The sequence below is a fragment of the Pelodiscus sinensis genome, chromosome 6, assembly GCF_049634645.1.
Source record: "Pelodiscus sinensis isolate JC-2024 chromosome 6, ASM4963464v1, whole genome shotgun sequence".
Taxonomy (NCBI): domain Eukaryota; kingdom Metazoa; phylum Chordata; order Testudines; family Trionychidae; genus Pelodiscus; species Pelodiscus sinensis.
This window is the reverse complement of record NC_134716.1, coordinates 82,852,454-82,873,132: the sequence shown is the minus strand read 5'-3', so window position 1 is coordinate 82,873,132 and position 20,679 is coordinate 82,852,454. Positions and strand designations below refer to the sequence as shown.

Genomic DNA, 20,679 nt, shown 5'->3' with positions numbered 1-20,679 from the left:
GGGGGGCTGATGAGAGTCCGAAGGGTAGTATCTGGTACTGGAAGTGATCGTTGTTTACTATGAAATGAAGGAAGCGCCTGTGCGCAGGATGTATGGTGACGTGAAACCAAGCGTCTTGCAGGTCGAGGGCTGCAAACCAATCGTTGTTGTCGAGAGATGGGATTATGGTGGTAAGTGTCACCATCTTGAACAGCTGGTGTCGCAGGTATTGGTTCAAATGCCGAAGGTCGAGAATGGGTCTCCAACCCTCCATTTTCTTCTGCATCAGGAAGTAGCATGAGGAGAATCCCTTTCCTTTGAATTGGTTTGGGACCTTCTCTATCACTCTGATGATGAGAAGACAGAGAGCCTCCTCACTCAAAAGTTCGTCGTGAGATGGGTCCCTGAAGAGGGACTGAGTTGGTGGGGGAAGGGAAGTAAAGGGAATTGCGAGGCCCGATCTATTATAACCAGCACTGTATCCCATTCACTAGCAGCCTTGGCCTGCACACTTAACCTCTCATTTTGGCCCCACCCCAGAGCCTAGGGTGGCCCACAAAATCCACTAACCCTGGAACCCCAGTAGAGTAGAATCACAGAACCATAGAGCTGGAAGAGACCTCAGAAGGTCATCAAGTCCAGCCCCCTGCTCTAGGCAGGACCAATCCCAACTAAATCAACCCGGCCAGGGCTTTGTCAAGCCGAGACTTAAACACCTCTAGGGATGGAGACTCCACTACTTCCCTAGGTAACCCATTCCAGTGCTTCACTACCCTCCTAGTGAAATAGCAAATCTGGCCTGAGGCCTTGAACCTCAGTCCTTTCTGTCCCTCCCCCCATCATGGGGCTGAAGCACTAGGGGAGTGAGGTGTTTCAGTTGGGGGCCACATCAGTGAGGGTTGGAGGTTTTTGGATGATTTTTTTTCCTCATTTGTGTGGTCTCCAGCTGATTTTTTTGTGGGACAGTGGCCCCTGACCCCAAAAAAAGTTCCCCACCCCTGCTATAAAGAAAATGTTGAAACTTTTTGTGTTGGACATAATATTTTATGTTATTTAAAAAGGAAGCCTGGCCAACAAGCCCCCGATTGGGGCCCAGCCCTCATCTGGCCACAGCATCATAACACTCTAGCAGGCCCCCTAACTCTGACCCCATCATACACCTGACCCCCCTGTCCTGAGCCCCTCATATGCCCCAACCCAGACTCCTGCATCCCCACATCTCCAGCCCCCTTCCATAAGACTTACAGAAAACAGCCTGAATGCATGCATGAAGCTGGATTTGACCAGTTATAATGTAAACTTCAAAGAAACATGTGAAAAGATGCAGCAGCAGAAGTCCCATTAAATAAAGTCTGTGAATACAATATTTCATGTATGCTATTATTAATCATTATGTCAATTATCAATAATATTAAGTTGTATATTTTCAGTCACGCAAATGGACATTCTTATATTGGCTCTTTGTTGACAATTTGTTCTGAATTTTGATGTACCGTATTTTAGCGAATATACCCCGCACCCAAATATAACCTGCACCTGAATATGCCCCGCGGTTTTTGCTATTTCAGTAAAAAAAAAAATCTTGTATACCCCACGCACGAGTATAACCCATGGAGTATACAAGACTGTGCCAGGGGTATATTTAGGGTGCGGGGGTATATTTAGGGTGCGGGGTGGGTTAGGCTCCCAGCCCATGACCGAACAACATGGGGAAACTTACAAGGGGCGCAGCAGCCGGGAATGCTCCAGAGCCAGGGCAAAGGCATCCCCAGCAGAGATGCAAGGCTCCCAGCTCAGGCTGACAAAGGGAAGGAGCCTGGAGCAAGTTGCAAGCACGGGGCTTGGTGGTCAGCAGCAGTGGCGGGAGTCTGCAGGCGGCCACGGCTCACAGGAGCGGGGCCGGGGCACGGTGCTTGTTGTTCATTGCTCCTGCGCGATCCAGCCGGGTGCTCTTGCCTGCCTGCAGCTGCTGCCGCCGCATGCCGGACCTGCTATGCACTCGCTTGTTGCTCCTGGGCCGGTGCCTGCCCTGCCACCCCAAATCATCCCCCAGCCCAAGGGCAACAAGTGGGGCATGGTTCGGGGTGGTGGGGCAGGCGCCAGCCCAGGAACAACAAGCGAGCGTGCAGTGGGTCCTGCATGCGGCAGCTGCAGGCAGGGAAGGGAGCCTGGCTGGATCTCACAGGAACAACAAGCAACAAGCACCATGCCCTGGCCCTGCCCCTGCGTGCCATGTCCACCTGCAGACTCCCACCGCTGCTGCTGGCCGCCGAGCAACTTGTTCTGGGCTCCTTCCCTTTGTCAGCCCGGGCTGGGAGCCTCCCGCCTTGTGCCTCTGCTGGGGATGCCTCTGCCCCGGCTCGGGAGCATTCCCGGCTGCTGCACCCCTTGTAAGATTCCCTACGTTGTTCAGTCGCGGGCTGGGAGCCTAACCCCAGCCCGGCAAAGGTAATGAAAAGGTTTGGGGAGGGGATCCTCTTCCATAGAGTAAAACCCCTACATACCCCGCGCACAAGTATAACCCGCGGGGGGGGGGGGGGGGGGGGGGGTTGCGGGGTTTGTAAAAACGAATATAACCCGTGGATTATATATGTTAAAAGACGGTAGTTTGGTGCAGTGGTTTGAAAAGATTGTTGACCCATTTTATAATCTATCCTGTTGGACCTGCAACAAAAAGGGTGTATCTAATTGCATATTTCAGTAGCTGCATATTTCAGTAACCTAGTGCTTAGCACTGATATCTATTACCACAATTTGGCTTTTAGCTTACTGATTTTGCACAAAAGAAAAGGAAAATAGAAACTGAAAACTGGCTCCTCCCTGTGGCTCTCTGCTCCAGGTACCGGGGGGGAGAGAGAGGTTTCGTATGCGGCCCACACCCTCAGCACAATTTCTCAGCTCCTATTTGCTGAAAACCAGCCAATAGGAGCTAAGAAATTGTACCAAGGATGGGGGCAGCACACAAAACTCTCCTCTGCCTGGAGCAAAGAGCAGCAGGAGCAACAGGAAGCAGACAACTACTTAGAGAGGTTTGGGGCTAATGGCAGGCAAGAAGCCAGTCATGAGGTCTTACAGGACTGCTAACCAGGAGCCGCCTACGTAACTCCTCTGTCACACCATTCACTCCCTACACACCAACTCCCTTGCACACTCTGAGCTACCAGAAAGGGAGCCCTTTTTAATCACTCAACTGGTTCTTCATCAGCCCCAGGGGGTCTGATTAGTCCAACTCACTTGACTCTGGAAACTACCTAATTGGCTCCGGGTGATTTAATTGCCCGCCCTGTGATTCTGGCAAGTTCCTGCTGGTTCTGGTTTAGCCCTTGTTAGTTTTACCCTGGGAACAGAGATTATCCATACCCCCAATTGGGAGACTCACCTGGAAAAAGTGGAGGTGGTACTGGATATCCTAAGGCTGATCTTACAGCTAACCCAGCCAGTGCATTATGGGCCTACCTAAGGCTAAATACTAGGCTGTACTGTAGGAAGTTAAATATTGGTTAACTGAATAGACAAAGAACCTCGTGAATTCTTATCGGTTAGTCAGTGCACTTCAGCCCCACTCCCGAAGAGTCCCCTGCCACTCCGCCTGGGGTGCTAGGTGGGAGCTGGTCAGTGAGGAGAGCCAGTTAAAAAACCAGCTCCATTTGTGGTGGTAAGAGCTAAGACCACCAAATTCAGTATACAGCTTCCTCTTATCATTACTTAAATCAAGGTAAGGGTTTGGTTGCGCCAGAGACATGGGATGTGCCTAGAACTGGACTGCTTCTCAAAATCATACAGAAAAGACACAGAATCACTAGATAGGTGAAGGGGGCTGGATAGGTGCTCCCCCCCCCCCCCCGTCCATCCAAGACAGCTCCAAAGTGCTCTTTAGGGAGGACAGGGGCTGCAGCTCCCTTCCCCCCCTTCCCCAATTCATATGGGAACATTGCTGGCTGCTCCCCTTTGTCACAGAGCAAGGGGAAAGCATGCAGTTTGCTACATTCCTCACTTTGGCTGGTTGTGCAGGGGACAGACAAACCTATACCTGTCGCAGCTGGGGAACATGCACCCCTCTCCCAACTGTGCCCACTGGAGCTGCCGCTGCCATGGAAAGGCTCTTCTCATCCAGCCAAGCTGCTGCGCGAGAGAGAACAGGGATAGTGAAGAGGTACAGGGAGGGAGTTATGTAGGTGAGGTAGATAGGAAGGGAAAGGAGTAACCCTGTAGTAATGTGGGCAGTCCGGTTGAATAGGTGGTGTCAAACCCTCAACCAAATACTCAAAATGAATGATGAGATGTAGAAGGTTGAGATGTTATAGGCTGATCCTGATTTTGTCTTCTGCGAGGCTGTTTCTGCCTATGTCTCTGGTCATAGACTCGTCGTTGTTGAGCATATGGTGGAGGTGGAGTCACTGGGTATACTAATAGGTTTGTTTCTTTCTCGGCTGGGGGACATACATGCCTAGCGTTTTGAGCTTCACCCTGGAATCTTTCAATATATGTAGGGAGGCTTCGGTATTTTATGCAAAAAGCTTCTGCCCTTGAAAAGGTAGATCCTCCACCATTGTACTTCCTTAGGAAACCCGAGAGGTGGAGCCAGGATGTTAGATGCATTAACAACTACAGTTGCTAATGATCTGGCAGTGGAGTCAGTGAAGTCAAAAGAAGACTGTAAAGCTGTTTTTGCCATCAGTGATCCCTCTGCTTTATTTGCTCTAGATAGCTCCCTGCTATCTTCTGGCAACTGATCAACAGAGAGTCATTTTCTCAAATAGGGTGTAAGTTTATTTTTCCAGTAGAGTGGAACAGTTCATCATATGAAACTGCAGGTAAGCAGATGAGTATGACTTCCTGCCAAAATGTCTAATCTTTTTGCAGTCCTTGTTGCAGAGGGCTGAACATTTAAATTTTTTAAAAACATCAGCATATGCATCTTACTATCATTAGAGTGTGCTCCTTCATTACTGGCTGGAAAAGTTGTCCAAGAACCAAGGATAGTTTAACAGTTGCATTTGTGGAATGCTGATCAGTTTTAAAACTGTGGCTTTGCAATGCAAAGTTATGTTATGTGAGAGGATTTCTCAGGTTCTTTCAAATAGAAAAAAAATGCTGCCATCAGCTCCTGCATGGGAACTCGTTCTACTTGGGGGACAGGAGCATGACCACAGAGTAAGCAGAAGCAAACTGAGAAGGACCCTGGAGGATATGCCCATTGGCACAGACAAGAGGAACCAGGAGCAGTCTAATTTCCCTCAGGACATGGGAAAAATCACTCTCTTCAATAGTAAGAGACGCTGATGAACCAGTTCATGCAACAGAAGGCAGGACTTAGCTAACAGAAACATACCATAATGTACAAACTGATAGAATTGGTCATGAAATGACTTTGAAGTCTGCCTGTTGCCATGGCCACTGAACCACATTGTATACAGTCATCATTGCCTCTGGCTGCCACCCAGAAAACTCCCAAGGTGGAGGACCCAACCTCCACCCCGAGGGACAAGGAAGCACTTAATTTCCACACCCAAAATTTACTAGTACCCCAAACCCCTTACCTGGAGACACCCATGATCAACTAAGAAGGAAACAAGGAGTCCCTTAAGCTCACCAAAAGCACCTATCCCTTAAACATCACACTGAAGACAGCCTCATCCCTAAAAATAATTTTCCACAGTTATTTTACCTTTTTATTAGGATAAAGGATGGCTAAAGACATATGAAGAAATATTTGTATTTGACCACTATTGTCTAATTCAGTACGATTAGGTTTTGTTAAGTTTACATTTCCTTTTAAAATATTGCTATTATACGTTCAATAGTATCTTTTAATGTATGTAATAGTTTCTTGGACCAGTGTGTGGTCCCTCATTCCTAGGTATGATGAATGTAAGTTATTTTCTGATTTGGGATTCAACCCGATGATACACAGATGCACCGCACATAAAATGGAATAGCATAAGAGACTGCTGCTGTCACACTGCAAACAATTCTGTCTGCCCCACATCCAAATCCCCCCTGCCTAGGTTAAGAAATAGCCAAAGTCCCAAGAATTCATGGGAGAAATAAGGAAAGTGCATTGTTAAATATTCATAGAAAACACCACTAGCTCTAAAAGAAGTAGAAATCACTACACAGTTGTAAACAAACATCTTTATGGCCTGGTTCACATGCAGAAAATGAAATAATTAAACTAACAATGCATGCATGATTAAAAGCCCCCCAATGACCTGAAACACTAACCTATTTAAACCTTGAGATTGTATTCCACAACAGCTACCAAGTGCAGTTATCACCACTAAAAATGAGCAGTTAAAGAGTAAGTACACCTCCACCCCTCTTAAAATCTAATGTAGATAAGTCAACTAAGACCAAGTGCTTTCAATGACTGAGACATGTGAATAAATGTTTCATAGGATAAGCCCTGTTAATCTGTAACTGAAAAAACGTAAACAATGAATGGTACCGCAGCAGTTTAGAGCAGGGCTACTAAACTTTGGAAGCCCCGAGCCATAATGATACTCTTAGCACATACCAAGGGCCACAATTTAAGTGTGGTTGCATAAACAGTAATTCCTCATTTAACACGTGCCCGCTTAACACATTTTTGCGATAGCACAATTTTTTGAGGGGAACTTTTTTTGAATTACATGACCATCCCCAGAATAACATAATTTCCCCAGCCGGCGGTTGCACAGGGCTTCCCCTGCAAAGCGGCGGAGGGTTTGCTGCTCACTGTGCCTTTCCCTGGTGACACCCCCTAGCCGGACACAGTGCGGGTCCTGGCAGACCCGTCACAGGAACATACTCCCAATCCAATCCTCCTCTCCTCTCCTCCTCTTCCCTTCCCCAGAGCCAAACACCTCCCCTCCCTGCTATAACCCAGTCCCCTTTCTCCTCCAACCTTATATCCCGGTCCCAACAGACACCACCGCTTGAAACGCAACCCCCACTTTTTCCATTACTTTCAATGGGAAAATTGACCCCACGTAACACGTTTTCACTTAACACGATCATTTTCTGAAACATATCTATAGTGTTAAATGAGGAATTACTGTATGTGCAAACATATGCAAATAGCTTCTTTCACAAAGATAGGCATGAATATGAAAGTTTAGGAAATAAAGTTATACTGAAAAATTATTACAGATAAATGAGTGTAAGCATAAATCATATCTAAAATTTTAGGGCAAGATTTCAGTCATACTGAATTTGATAAATATATGATTGTATAATTAAACTGTAATGCAAAAGCACAAGGGGCAGAAGTAAGAAAATACAGAGAATCCTGAACAGATTAACTGTCAAAATTTTCAGTGATTAATCATTGATTCCTAAAATTTAATTAATATATAGTTCTCTCTTTTTCTGGGTAAACATAGCCATAGTCAAACTTCCTCTGACAACACTTACATCAATAAAATATCCTACATACATAGTTAAGTCAACTGTCATAATTAATGTGCCCAGAAACTCTCTGTTGTAATTGGAAAGATACCTTAATAAAAATGACATTACTATATGATAATTGAGGACTATAAACATATGAATATATGCTGTACATTATATAAAAGCATTGACCTGTATTACATGTGCAAACTTCCACAAGAATTCTAAAATTTGTATTTCCAATTCTTCTTGAATTTTAAATCTCTTACCGGGTCTCTCCTTGCCAGTGCCTTTTGACTCTGCAAATTTTTGTATCAAACTTTCAACTGTAGTATTTGCCATGTTATTAATAAATTCTTCATGAACCTTTAAGAAAATAAATGAAATAAAGGTAAAAAGCAATATTAGGAGAAGCTGATTAGCTTAAACAATTGATTCTCCTATAGTTAGTGTTTAAAACATTATCTTTTAAAGTTCTTAAAAGGCTGAACAACATGGCCAGACAGCTTTGTAATGAAACAACTTTGTTCCCTTAATGTTTGGTACATGTCAAGGAGAATTTAAAGGAGGGACAAAGCAGACAATGATTGTTAGTGAAAATAGATCTTGCTCCATTTCTTTTTTTAAAATGGATTTTATTTTAAATAAATGTCAATAGATTATGCATAATAACAATTATTATATATGGATTTGTCTACATGTAACATTGTACAATCGTAACTTCTACCTACCTGACTAAAAGTGATACTCAGAAAAAATACCTCCAACCCTGCAACACTGATATGTATAAAGTGTTAAATAAATAAACAAATGGTGTTAAATAAAAGTGTTAAAATGAAAAACAGCATCTGCACATTCCACTGGACTTGAACTTTTTTTAAAAATTACTCGAGATTTAGACATTACCATTCTGATCTACAAATACAGTTCAATGTCTGCAGATTAACAAATTATAGGAAAGAATAAAGTTTGTTTACACATAATTATGCTGACCTCAGACTAGTATCTGTAGGAAAAACCATTGATTCCAAAGCTTGCTTCAATAGTTTTAACACATCCCCGCAACTCATAAGAAAGCATAATATAGTATAATGTTCTGAAGCTCTTTAGTGTCCAGGCATGCATTTTACAGTTTTGCCTAAAATGAGTGAGTGTATATATCCCAAACGCATGTGAAAAATGTAGCTCTGAAGTCTGGGAAAGAAAGCTTTGCAATAAACACTGACAGTTCCTTTAATTTTTTAAAAGACAGATATTTTGTTTCCTGAGAATACATACTTCAGCATTATGGAATTCAACCTCAATTATCCAAATGTAATGGGGGACAATGGATAACTGCAATTTACTGTGAGTTTAGAGAAAACTTCAGTTTACCGAGGGAAATTTTCTTCTATATAATGAATAGGAATCAGAGACCCTGTTTCAAGATAATGAGCTTTAGATAACAATGACTGAACTATATATTAAGAAAATATAGATTAAATATCACTACCAAAGTACTATTTAACAAAACAAAAATTAAAATTATTTTAACAGAAATGTAGCAATGTCTGATAAGTCTCTCAAATCTCTGATACACTCAAGCTCAGCATACTGCAAAGGCAATGGGGGCATCTGGTGGAAAAAACAAAAGTTGCTTCTTTCTTGAATGAATCCCCCACATGCAGCATATTGACAATATCACAATCACTTGCCCTCCAGACTGAATAAAGGATGTGTAAAACGAAAACAGCATGCAAACTATTTATATTGGCACAAAAATAAAATATTTTTCTTAAAATAGAAATATCAAATCATTCTAATGTACTCAAACATATGCCTGGTCAACTGGTAACATATGGTGGCAAGGAGAAAGAGCCATCATGATAAAGATCAATTAAGTGATGAGAAAGTGGGGTCCCATTGTAGGCACAGATGTGCCTCATGCACATGGGAACAGATTTAATTATTTAAATAGGGCCACACATGAGCAATGTCCCTCTATGGGCTCCCGTGAGAGGGCAAAAAAGCACTCAACCATCATTGCCTATGGTTCCTTGAAATTCAAAGCCGCGGTGTAGCTGAGGACTATGGAAAGTAAGGTTGGAGGGCACATCATGGGATTCATACTGACGCCATGAAGAGCCATAGGTTCTGTAGGATAGATGAGCATTCTCTCTCTTCTTTGAGAAGGTGAATGTAAGTGAATGGCAAGCAGTATCTCCTCAGAACTGCAGGGACGGGGAGTTTTAGCTTCATCAATTGAGCAGTGTTTCAAGTACTGCTCTCCCAAACATGGCATTTAATCTAGCCATTATGTCCAAGCCACAGTGTTTGACACAAACAGTGGATTATTTTACATGATCTTCCAAATTACAGCTATCAGCACATTTCTGAAGCAGCCATGAAATATTACTTTTGCTCTTTTGCAGTGAACCTTGATGTTCGGTGGGAGAGGTACTCTGTGTTATGTTATCCACTTTGATATTCTATGTGAAGAGATGGATTGACCTTTAAAATATCTACAACTGAAATGACAGCCTGAATGGTTTGATCCTGTCAGTATAACAAAGGAGTATCCTTGGAACATCTAGGGTGAGCAATGTTGTTTTTCCTGTTGCCAAGTGTGACTCCTCACTCAAAGTTATCTTGTCTTTATAGAATGTTATATGAAAGGTTCAGCCATGAGCACCTGAAGCTCACATCCTCCAGCCTGAAGTGATGGCCACCAACTTTAGAGTGAGGTGATATAATGAATATTCAATGAGAGTTTCAAACAGCCACCATGAGCTGCACGAGCATCAAACAGATTACAGACTGGAGCAGGTTCTTCAACTGATGAGAAAGTATGCAAAAACATTTGAGAAACTTTGAGATGATCAGATGAGACAAGCATAAACATGAGGCAGTCCTTAATAAAGGGGAACAACAGGCCAGCCTGTTTCAAATGTAGCAAACAGTCAGGGTTCTGTACTGGGATCCAGAATGTTAGGCCATGGATACTGAGAACCCAATTCCATTGCGAGGGTTATGTCCTTCTTGTAGATGTTTTCCTACTCTGAATTAGGCTTTCCCGGACCTATAGGAAGCAATCTATCCATAATATTTAATCTGCCAAAATTCAGGCTGTCTAGTGTGGCGATTACATGTCTGGATGGAGTATGGAGCCACAATGCTGTGAGATCAGGCCTAGGTGAACAGGAAGCTGGATCAGAGGTTAAATTGATGTCTGCATTGGGTTTGTCAGCCAAAACTGACATGGCCAGTATGAAACTATGAGAATGACGACAGCTTTGTCTGTTTTGGAAACTGCCCTGGAATCAGGGAAATCAAAGTAAAAGCATAGAGTAGGCTTCTGTTTCACTGTAAGACTGAGGTATCTGTTAATGATCCTGAATTCAAGTTTCATCTGGAGGAGCAGTTCTGGTACTTGGAGTTATCCTTGGTGGCAAGCAAGTCTATCATGAAGGACTCCCAATGACAAAACAACAGTCTTACTGGACTGGTGCAAGGACTGCTGGTGACTAGTTAGATTTCCTGCTCAGGAAATCCAGCAGGCTGGTTCTAATTACTGAGAGGTGAAAGGCCACCAGAGTCATGTCATTCTAATTACACAATTGGAGAAGTTGATCACCTCTAAGCACAGAGAGGAGGCCAGACACTCCCTTGTTTGTTTACATAATGCACATCTTTAAAAGACACCGCAAAGCTTTCACTATAAAGTTTAAGACTACACACACAACAAACATTATAAAGATCAAACTGATGGCATGTAACTTCATTTCATCCAGAATATGTCCATAATGATTCTCTTTATTGGAATGGAGAATTAAAAGGGTATTTACATTTGTGGGATACAAATACTTGCCTATCCCCTGAAACTAAATAGTGCAAATCTTTGCAGAACACACAAATATGAAATGACACAATGTGACATTGACATTTTTCTGTGTAATTATTGACTCACAGGGAACAGGCTAGCTTTGGCTCAAGTTGGAGGGGTCAAAAAGTCTGGCAAGCAGCATCATATACATGCATGCAAGCTTGTGGTTGAATACAGTGAGGCAAATCTATAACATTACAGCTGGTTTTCATGTTAGATGAAGTATAAGTGCCTGAAACAGGAACATGTCCTCAGGCATGTATGTTGTTGTTATTTTTTTTTTAAATCGGGAGTCAATCACAGCTCTTATGAGACCACCTTGGCTTAATCAAGAGATCTTACACGATATAAAAATAAAAAAGTAGTTGTATAAAAAATAGAAACAAAGTCAAACTACAAAGGATGAATATAAGCAAATAATGCAAGTATGTGGTGACGAGATTACAGTACAAAACAAATAATCTAGCTAGAGATATAAAGGGTAACAAGAAAACATTCCACAAATACATGAGATGCAAGAGGAAGACCAAGGACAGGGTAGACCTATTGCTCCATGAATAGGGAGAAACAACAACAGAAAATGTGGGAATGGCAGAGGTGCTTAATGACGTCTTTGTTTCAGTTTTCACCAAGAAGACTGATGGTGATGGGTGCCTAACATAGTGAATGCTAGTGGAAATGGGGTAGGTTTAGAAGAGGACTGGAAAAGGGCAAATATAGTGCCCATTTACAAAAAGGGAAATAAGAACAACCCCGAAAGCTACAGACCAGTCAGTTTAACTTCTGTGCTAGAAAAGATAACGGTGCATATAATTAAGGGATTCGTCTGCAAACATCTGGAAGATAATAAGGTGATAGGTAACAGTCAACATGGATTTATAAAGAACAAATCATGTGAAATCAATCTGATAGTTTCTCTGATAGGATAACAAGTCTTGTGGATAAGGGGGAAGCGGTGGACATGGTTTACTTAGACTTTAGTAAAGCATTTGATACAGTCTCTCTCATGACCTTCTTATCAATAAACCAGGGAAATACAACATGGATGGGGCTACTATAAGGTGGGTGCATAAATGGCTGGATAACCATTCTCAGAGAGGAGTTATTAATGGTTCAGTCATGCTGGAAGGGCATTACAAGTGGTATTCCACAGTGGTCAGTTTTGGGACCTGTTCTGTTCAATAACTTTATCAACGATTTAGGTATTAGCACAGAGAACATGTTTATTATGTTTGCAGATGATACCAAGCTGGGAGAGGTTGAGAGTGCTTTGGAGATAGTGTCAGAATTCACAATGATCTGGACAAACCAGAGAAATGGTCTGAGGTAAATAGGATGAAGTTAAATAAGAACAAATGCAAAGTACTCCACTTAGGAAGGAACAATCAGTTTCACACATACAAAATGGGAAGCTAAAAAGGAGTTCTAAAGAAAGGGATTTAAGGGTCATAGTGGATCACAGGCTAAACATGAGTCAACAGTGTGACGTTGCAAGAAAAGCAAACATGGTTCCGGGATGCATTAACAGGAGTGTTGTGAGCAAGACATGAGAAGCCTCCACAAGGCTGTAAGAGAAAAGGCATATTCAGAAGGATAAGACTAATAAAGGATGTGTCACCTATACATCTCATCTTACATTTTTATACACCTTCTTATTTGTTGTTTTCCTGGTTAAACCCTACACATCTCAGAGTATAATTTACATCTACTTAGTGGTATGTATCTTATACTACTATTATATTACCTGTTAATTTGGTGCAGTGTGTTTATTGTAATGTACAATCACACAAAAATAAAGTTACAAACATATGCAAACCACAATACAACAAAGACTGGGATTTTTATGTGCTTAAAAATCATAAAACGTTCCCTTGTTATGTTGCTTCCAGATATTAACACATATCTACAGAATTGGCATCAATAAAAAAGCACCACAAAGGCAAAAGAGTGATGTATTATAATAGCAGTTGCATCTATACATTTGAATTTCATAACATGTATTGTTATAAAATGAACCATAAGGATACATTAAACCATTTTTGCTGGCACAGCTCTCCTTTTTCTACTGGAAGATAAGTAAAAGTTTAGGTCAAATACCAAAAACTGGCCATCACTTCAGAAACAGTAACTAATATAACTTAATAATCTAAGAAACAAATCTAACAAATTTTATAGTCAGATTAATACAAAAACCAATTTAAATTAACTCACCAGGCCTATTTGTAAATGAACTTCTTTTACAGTATTTGACAAAGATTCTACAATTTCCTTCATGTGAAGAAGATGCGTTTCTTCGATGTCTTGAAATTTCTATGTAGTAAATAGAAGCAATTAGAATCATGACGAAAACAGTTAATACACTTAAAATAATTAGTGAATTAAGATGTTATGATTACAGTATTAGATACACTGGGCAAGAAAAATCACCACCAACAAAAAATTTGCTTTCCAAATCTGAACCACATTTATTGATAATGTGTGCAAGCAAAAGGTGGGCATTTTTGGACAACCTAAAGCTAGGTAAGTTAGAATACCTAGAAAGATATTTTATATCACAATACATGATTCAACCATTTGAGCATTTAAAAAAATTTCACATTCTATAATATTTGAAGATAAAAAATACAAAAGTAATGTAGTATTCACACAACTAACTTCTAGTAGCTCTGAGTACAATTCTGAAACACTTTCATACAACAATGTGCAATTTTGCAAACACAGTTACTGCAACTGTACTTGTGAATATCAGGGTAGACAATCAGAAAGCTGGGAGTGTTGGACTGATACAACAGTCCCACTCAACAAAAAGGGCTGCCCTCTTTCCTTTCTTCCACTGATATGGCTGTTGACTCCCTCCATGATTCATTATCCTCCAAAATGGATTCTTTTGCCCATCCTTCCCACTGCAATATCTGTTCTACAAACCCTCAGCCCTGGTTCTCCCACCTCACCCCCCTTTTCTGCTTCTTTTGCCCCTGCTTTCATGCTGCAAGGTATTTCTTTTAAGTCTTGTGACCACTCTGACTTCTTCCACCACATATTTGTTGTCTCTACTATTGGTTCCGCCATCTTCCCAGCAAAAAATGAAGTTACTCCCCTTATACAGTAACTGGAGTTTTTCAAAATATGGGTGTCTGGATGTTCCACCTATGTAGCTTTGATATAAAGTTTTTGGTGGCACTGTCTATTTGGCCTGAATATGGGCTCTAGGCCTGCCTGTAGACTGTACAAAAGATATATAAAGAACTCAGTTCCTTCCCTCTCGATGTCTTGACAGACAAGACTCCAAAAGCAGAGGAGAAGGAGATCAGGTAACAGAAACCCACAGGGGTGCACATTTCCAATTACTGCCCAAGGAGAGTAATCTCCTCCCACTTCAGAAGTGTCCCTAATGATGTTCCATTGTAGGTGACTCTTTAGCAATAACATCTGATGGACGTGGGCGCTTCTAAACTGGATCTAACATTGAAAAAAGTCTCTACTGGAAACAGGAGTATTTGATCTAGACGCATGGATCTGAACATTTACCAGTATATAATATTTCTGTCAACCCATTTGCCAGCAGGCATTGTAGTGGTCAGTGTGCGCCATATGGTTTTGTGGGATCTACTAACATTAATTCACCATCAAGAGCGAGAGACGGTGTAGGCAGCATTATGACATAGTGAGAATATAGTGATGGAATATTAGTTTGCAGGGTGAATTCCCTGTCCACTCCAGCTTCCTGGCCTTCAAAAGACTCCTCCAGAGGCTACTGAGGAGCAAGTAATGAGACAGAGGAGTCCCTGTGCGAGGACTTGGGAAGAACCAGGAGGCTTTGAGAACTTCTGGAAGCAAACAGCCCACAGATCCAAATATGGGCACTAAGGTGGACCACAAAACCATAGCAATGGCATCCAACCCTGGTCATTCCAGTAAAGTGGAATATGAGACTGTCCTTGAGATTACCACCTCATGGTAGAAAGATGGGAGAATGCCCTTGTAGAATAGTCAGGGGCTTCCCACAGCAATCTAAGAATCTGAGAAAATATTCTGGGCAATCCAATGGTGAAACATATGCTGAAGGTGACTAGAACTGCTTTTCTGATGCAGTTGGTACCAAACAGGTAGGATGTACTAATGAAAGATATGGTCCCAGTGACCCAATAGATCACAGTATCAACAAGTATATGGTACCTATTAAGCGGAATTCCAGCTCCTCTGATATAACTAAATCTCTAGAACAGGTGGAGAACTGTTTTTCAAATGGACCCACGGGAAAGAAAAATCAGTTGGGGGCCACACACAAGTGAAAAGCAAAAAACAAAACCTGACTGACCAGGCCCCAACTGAGAAGCAAAAAGACACTCACACTCAACTTGCATTGCCGAGGCTATGGTCACACTCCAGTCCCACAGGAACTGAGCAGGCAAGGTTCAGGACTCCCTGCAACAATGCACAGGCCAGCACTTTCGCTCCAGCCCTGCGGTGAGAAAGCACTGAGGCTCAGAGACTTGCCATGGGCTGGAACATGAGCACTTTGGGGGAAGTCTCAAAATAATTAAGGGTCTGTAGCAATCATTGACACTACTAGGAGAACTGCTTATTTTGATGGTCCCATCCAGGAAGATGGGGCAAGTAGTGAAGGCACTGATTGTTGACATGCAGGCTGCTTAGATAATGGCAGTACTGATGACAGGCAATCTCTATTGTACAGGTACAGACATCTGGGATACTCTTTCATAGACTCATAGACTTTAAGGTCAGAAAAGACCATTATGATCATCTAGTCTGACCCCCTGCACAGTGCAGGCCACAAAATCTCACCCACCCCTCCTAGAATAATCCTCTCACCTATATCTCAGATACTGAAGCCTTCAAATACTTTGAAGACCCCAAGATGCAGAGAATCCTCTAGATCTTGGGGTCTTCAAAGTATTTGAAGGCTTCAATATCTGAGATATAGGTGAGAGGATTATTCTAGGAGGGATGGGTGAGATTTTGTGGCCTGCACTGTGCAGGGGGTCAGACTAGATGATCATAATGGTTCCTTCTGACCTTAAAGTCTATGAGTCTATGAAAGAGTATCCCAGATGTCTGTACCTGTACAATAGAGATTGCCTGTCATCAGTACTGCCATTATCTAAGCAAACCATAAGGAGTGTGAAGATGTAGCATGCTTCTGTGAAAAAGAATATTTGGAGTCCGCTGGCTTATTATGCTTCAGCAATATCTGGGGTGTTTCAGTACTGAGGTCTGACTGATAGTACCATAGTGTTGTGGGGATCTGGAAATCTTCAAAGAGCTTCTATTACTAGAACAGCTTGAAGCCTGCACGGAACATCCCTGGGTTTCTGGGGTGCATGGTCTCTGAAGGGGACCTGGCTCTTTTTTTTAAGTTTGCTACTAGAAAATCTACAACTTATTTTCTCTTTATCCACCAATTGGTGCAGAGAAGTCAGAGGCAATGTGCCCTCTAAACTTTTCCATCCATGTGTAGAATACATTCTGTTGTGTGCACCAAAGCATATGCAGATGTGCACCACCAGTGGAAACACATGTTTCTGGCTTTAGTAGAGTGCCCACAGTCCCCAATCAACTGGATGGCATTTGAATTTCTCCTGGGCACTACACAAGCATTCAGCTTACACGGAACAGTGGTCAGAGGTGATGTCTTCAACAGCAATAATGTATCTGAGGATCCCAGTAGTCATATTAATTTAGCTTCTTTCTATTTCTTGCTGGAACTGGAAGCATGTCCATCTACTAGGGCACTCATAATGAAAATCTCTGAGGTTCCATATGGGACCATGTTGCTTCTAAATGTGTCTGAAGCCACTTTCATGAATTGCTTCAAGAGGTGCAGTTTAAGCCTCATATCCCTTGACTTCTAAATACAAGAGAAACAGTTGGAACATCTATGAGGGACATGAGCTTCCCTAATGCAGAAAAGACATCTGCTATACTCATCACACAACGAACAGAGCTAAAACCTCAGAACTTATTATCTGGTATTTTTCATGGCTGTATAACTGTGTTCTCTCTGTAAGGGGTGAGAGAAGGGTGTACAAAGGCTCTCTCCTGTCAATTCTGCTATTTTCCCCTCAGAACATTCAAATACAATGAAAATTGTACAGATTAAACCAGGCATGTCCAAAGTCTGGCCCGCGGGCCAATTGCGGCCCGTGTTCCGGTTTAATACGGCCCCACAGGTAATTTGGCAATATCTATCTTTTATGGCCCCCAACGAATCCATATGTATTGAGATGAATACATTGTAAAATCTCAGTTAATGTCAGTTGGTCTAAATCAGTTATAAATATATATTTGGACACAACATATATACTTGGTGTTATGTTCCTGTTCATATTTTTTGAACTTAAAAGTTGACAGACAACCTTTATTACCAATAATATGTAATGTACAGGCAGTCCCCGGGTTACGTACAAGATAGGGACTGTAGGTTTGTTCTTAAGTTGAATCTGTATGTAAGTCGGAACTGGCGTCCAGATTCAGCCGCTGCTGAAACTGACCGCCAGTTCTGACTTACATACAGATTCAACTTAAGAAACCCAAGCTTCCCCAAGTCAGCTGCTGCTGAAACTGATCAGCGGCTGATTCCAGGAAGCCTGGGGCAGAGCAACTCTGCCTCGGGCTTCCTGTAGTCAGCGCTGGTCAGTTTCAGCAGCAGCTGACTTGGGGACGCCTGGGGCAGAGCAGCTGGGGTGCTGCTGGGTTGCTCCAGTAGCACCGCTCCTCGGCGCTACTGGACCAACCCAGCAGCACCCCAGCTGCTCTGCCCCAGGCGTCCTGATTCAGCCACTGCTGAAACTGACCACACACTAGCTGCGCCCCCCCCCCGCCCTCCCCCCAGCAGACCAGGGACACAGGAGCAGAGCAGCAGCGGGACTGAAGCCGCAGCAGCGGCGGGGTCCCGCGCCTCTGAGACTTTGCTAGAGCAAAGCCTCAGAGGCGCGGCACCCCGCTGCCGCTGCTGCTCTGCTCCCGTGTCCCTGGTCTGCTGGGGGGGGGGGGGGCGGGGGGGCGCAGCTAGTGTGCTCTGGCAAAGCCTCAGAAGCGCGGGAACCCGCCCGGTGCCCCTGGTCTGCTGGAGACCGTCTCCAGCAGACCAGGGGCACCGGAGCAGCTTACGAACGGGGCTTTCTCGCCCCGGAGCTCGCAGGTAGCAATCCGCCACCTCGACCTCTGGGGCGAGAAAGCCCCGTTTGTAAGTGCGGATCCGACGTAAGTCGGGGACTGCCTGTACTTTACAATGTTCCTGGATTTTTTTTTCATCTGGCCTTCAGATATGAAAGGCAAGAGTGATTTAACACCTGTTGAGATTTGTCATCCGTGTGACGAAATGAAAAGTATGCCGTTTGCAATAAACTTTGCATAAAATAGTTAATTTGCATTTAATTTTAATGGTTCAAAGAATGTCAGGCAAAATGGTCGGCCCTCACGCATGTTCACTTCATCAAATCTGGCCCTCTTTGAAAAAAGTTTGGACACCCCTGGATTAAACCAACAAGAGTACTTCTTCACAGATAAAATTTGAAGCTTAGACAAAAGCATAGCTAATAGGATGCAGTCCAGGATCTGTTTCACAGCCATTGGTTCTAAGAGGAAACAGAAGGTCATGGTTTCTCCATCTTTTATGTCGGGGTGGGCAATAATTCTCAATGAGGGGCCACTTCAAGAATTTGATAAGTGGTCAAGGAACGTACTTTTCTACTATATTAATGGAGGAGTGTGGGTCTAGACGGAGTTTGGATGCATGAGGGGGTTGTGATCTGGGGTAGGGAGCTGGAGTGCTAGGTGCAGAGTCTGGCCAGGAGATGCTTGCTGTTGGTAGTTTCTGGCCAGTAGCCAGCAGGAACTTCAGGCTGAAGTCTCCCTATCTGCTACTGCCACACATGCCATTCAATATGGGAGCTGCTAGGGCCAGTTTGTGTGTTTCTATGAAGCATGGCCCTTGGAGAGGAGGCAGCAGGTCTCCTCATGCTGCATATGCCTGCAAGCAATGCCCACACAGCTCCAAATTGCTGGTTTCCTGCCAATGGGAAGCTGTAAGAATGGTGCTGGGAGTATGGGCAGGACATGGGGACTCCCACAGTTAGCATACAAAGACACACACACACTGGCCCCAGAAGCCAGCTGTATTTTGCCCACCTCTGCTTTATGTTCTCCTGAGAGATCACAAAGAAGAAAAGGCATAAAAGTGGCCCTGATAGACCTGGCTATGCAAAAGATACCAAGCTTGTGCACACAAGGCACATGTACACTGACCACCCAAAAAAGTAGTTATTTTAATGCAACATATCCCTCATGAAACCAATGACTGTGAAGAACAGAAACCAGTTTACTCTGCTACCTTCTTGGAAAGCCAGAACTGTAGCCAAAATAATAAGATGTTTAACTTGCATGAATATAAGTTAATAGAATACTCAAGTGAAGTATTAGACTTAACACTATTCTTCAAAACGTCTTCATCTAAATTTATATTATCTTCTGCTAGAAATATATTATCTGACATTTCAGACAGATGTCTTTAACTTCTCTGAAGCCATGCTAACAAACATTTCAAGAAAGAAATCAAAGATACACTCTGGTTTTGAGTTACCAATTGTGACACAAAACACCAAGCCTGATGAGATCAGCTAAGATACAGTCTCCAATACATTTGGGAAATGGCTAGCATCAAATTATCAAGACTTTGGAACTTAGTTTTCTTGTACTTGATCAGAGCTTGTGGTTCCATACAGAGTGAAGGAAAAGCATATGTCAAGTGCTTCTCTAACTATGGCTGTTTCTTATGTAGAACTGGTAAGGGGGGGATTTCTTTCCTGTAACTGGAGGTTCTTCAAAATGTGTGGTTCCTATCTGTATTTCATGGAGGGCTATATGCACATAGCATGTGCCCAGAGCTTTTCAAAACAGTAGTGTCAGAGTGTGCATCCTTGTGCGCCTCAATTTTACTTAAGGCAATACAGCACAGAGTGGATCGACTGCATCTTCAGTTTCTTCACCACCACATACCTACTAAATCCACAACAGGAGGGAAGGAGGAGGATTAGACTGGAATACAGATAGGGACCACACACCACAAAGAACCTCCAGACACAGGTAAATATCTTCCCCTTTTTCTACTGATGGTCCCTATTGTATTCCACTGAGGATGAATCAGGTAGGAGGGGCAAGAAAGCTGATGGAACCCTGGAACAAAGGATTGCCACATGGAGCAAGGCATCTGTTTCAGAATCATGCATTAAAGCAGGGGTTGGCAACCTTTTCAAACCAAAGAGTCAATCTACATCAAAGTTCAAAACAAGTGATCAACAAAGAGCCAGTGTTTGCATGACTGAAAATATACAACCTAATACTATTGATAATTGACAAGATGATTAATAATAGCATAAATGAAACTTTGTACTCACAGACTTTGTTTAATGGGACTTCTACTGCTGCATCTTATAGCACCTCTCTTT

The 20,679-nt window shown here is 42.8% G+C and overlaps 1 protein-coding gene across 5 annotated transcripts in view; it reads right to left on the bottom strand.

The window, feature by feature from the left end:
• The window catches only part of FCHO2 (FCH and mu domain containing endocytic adaptor 2), a 223,517-nt gene that overhangs the window by 115,903 nt on the left and 86,935 nt on the right, over positions 1 to 20,679 (bottom strand). For all 5 annotated transcript variants that reach the window (XM_075932247.1, XM_014574166.3, XM_014574168.3 and 2 more), the window contains exons 7-8: positions 13,424 to 13,522; positions 7,620 to 7,716 (exon numbers count right to left, since the gene is read on the bottom strand). In XM_075932247.1, the coding sequence (XP_075788362.1) occupies positions 7,620 to 7,716; positions 13,424 to 13,522 (196 nt within the window). The remainder of the gene's footprint in view (positions 1 to 7,619; positions 7,717 to 13,423; positions 13,523 to 20,679) is intronic.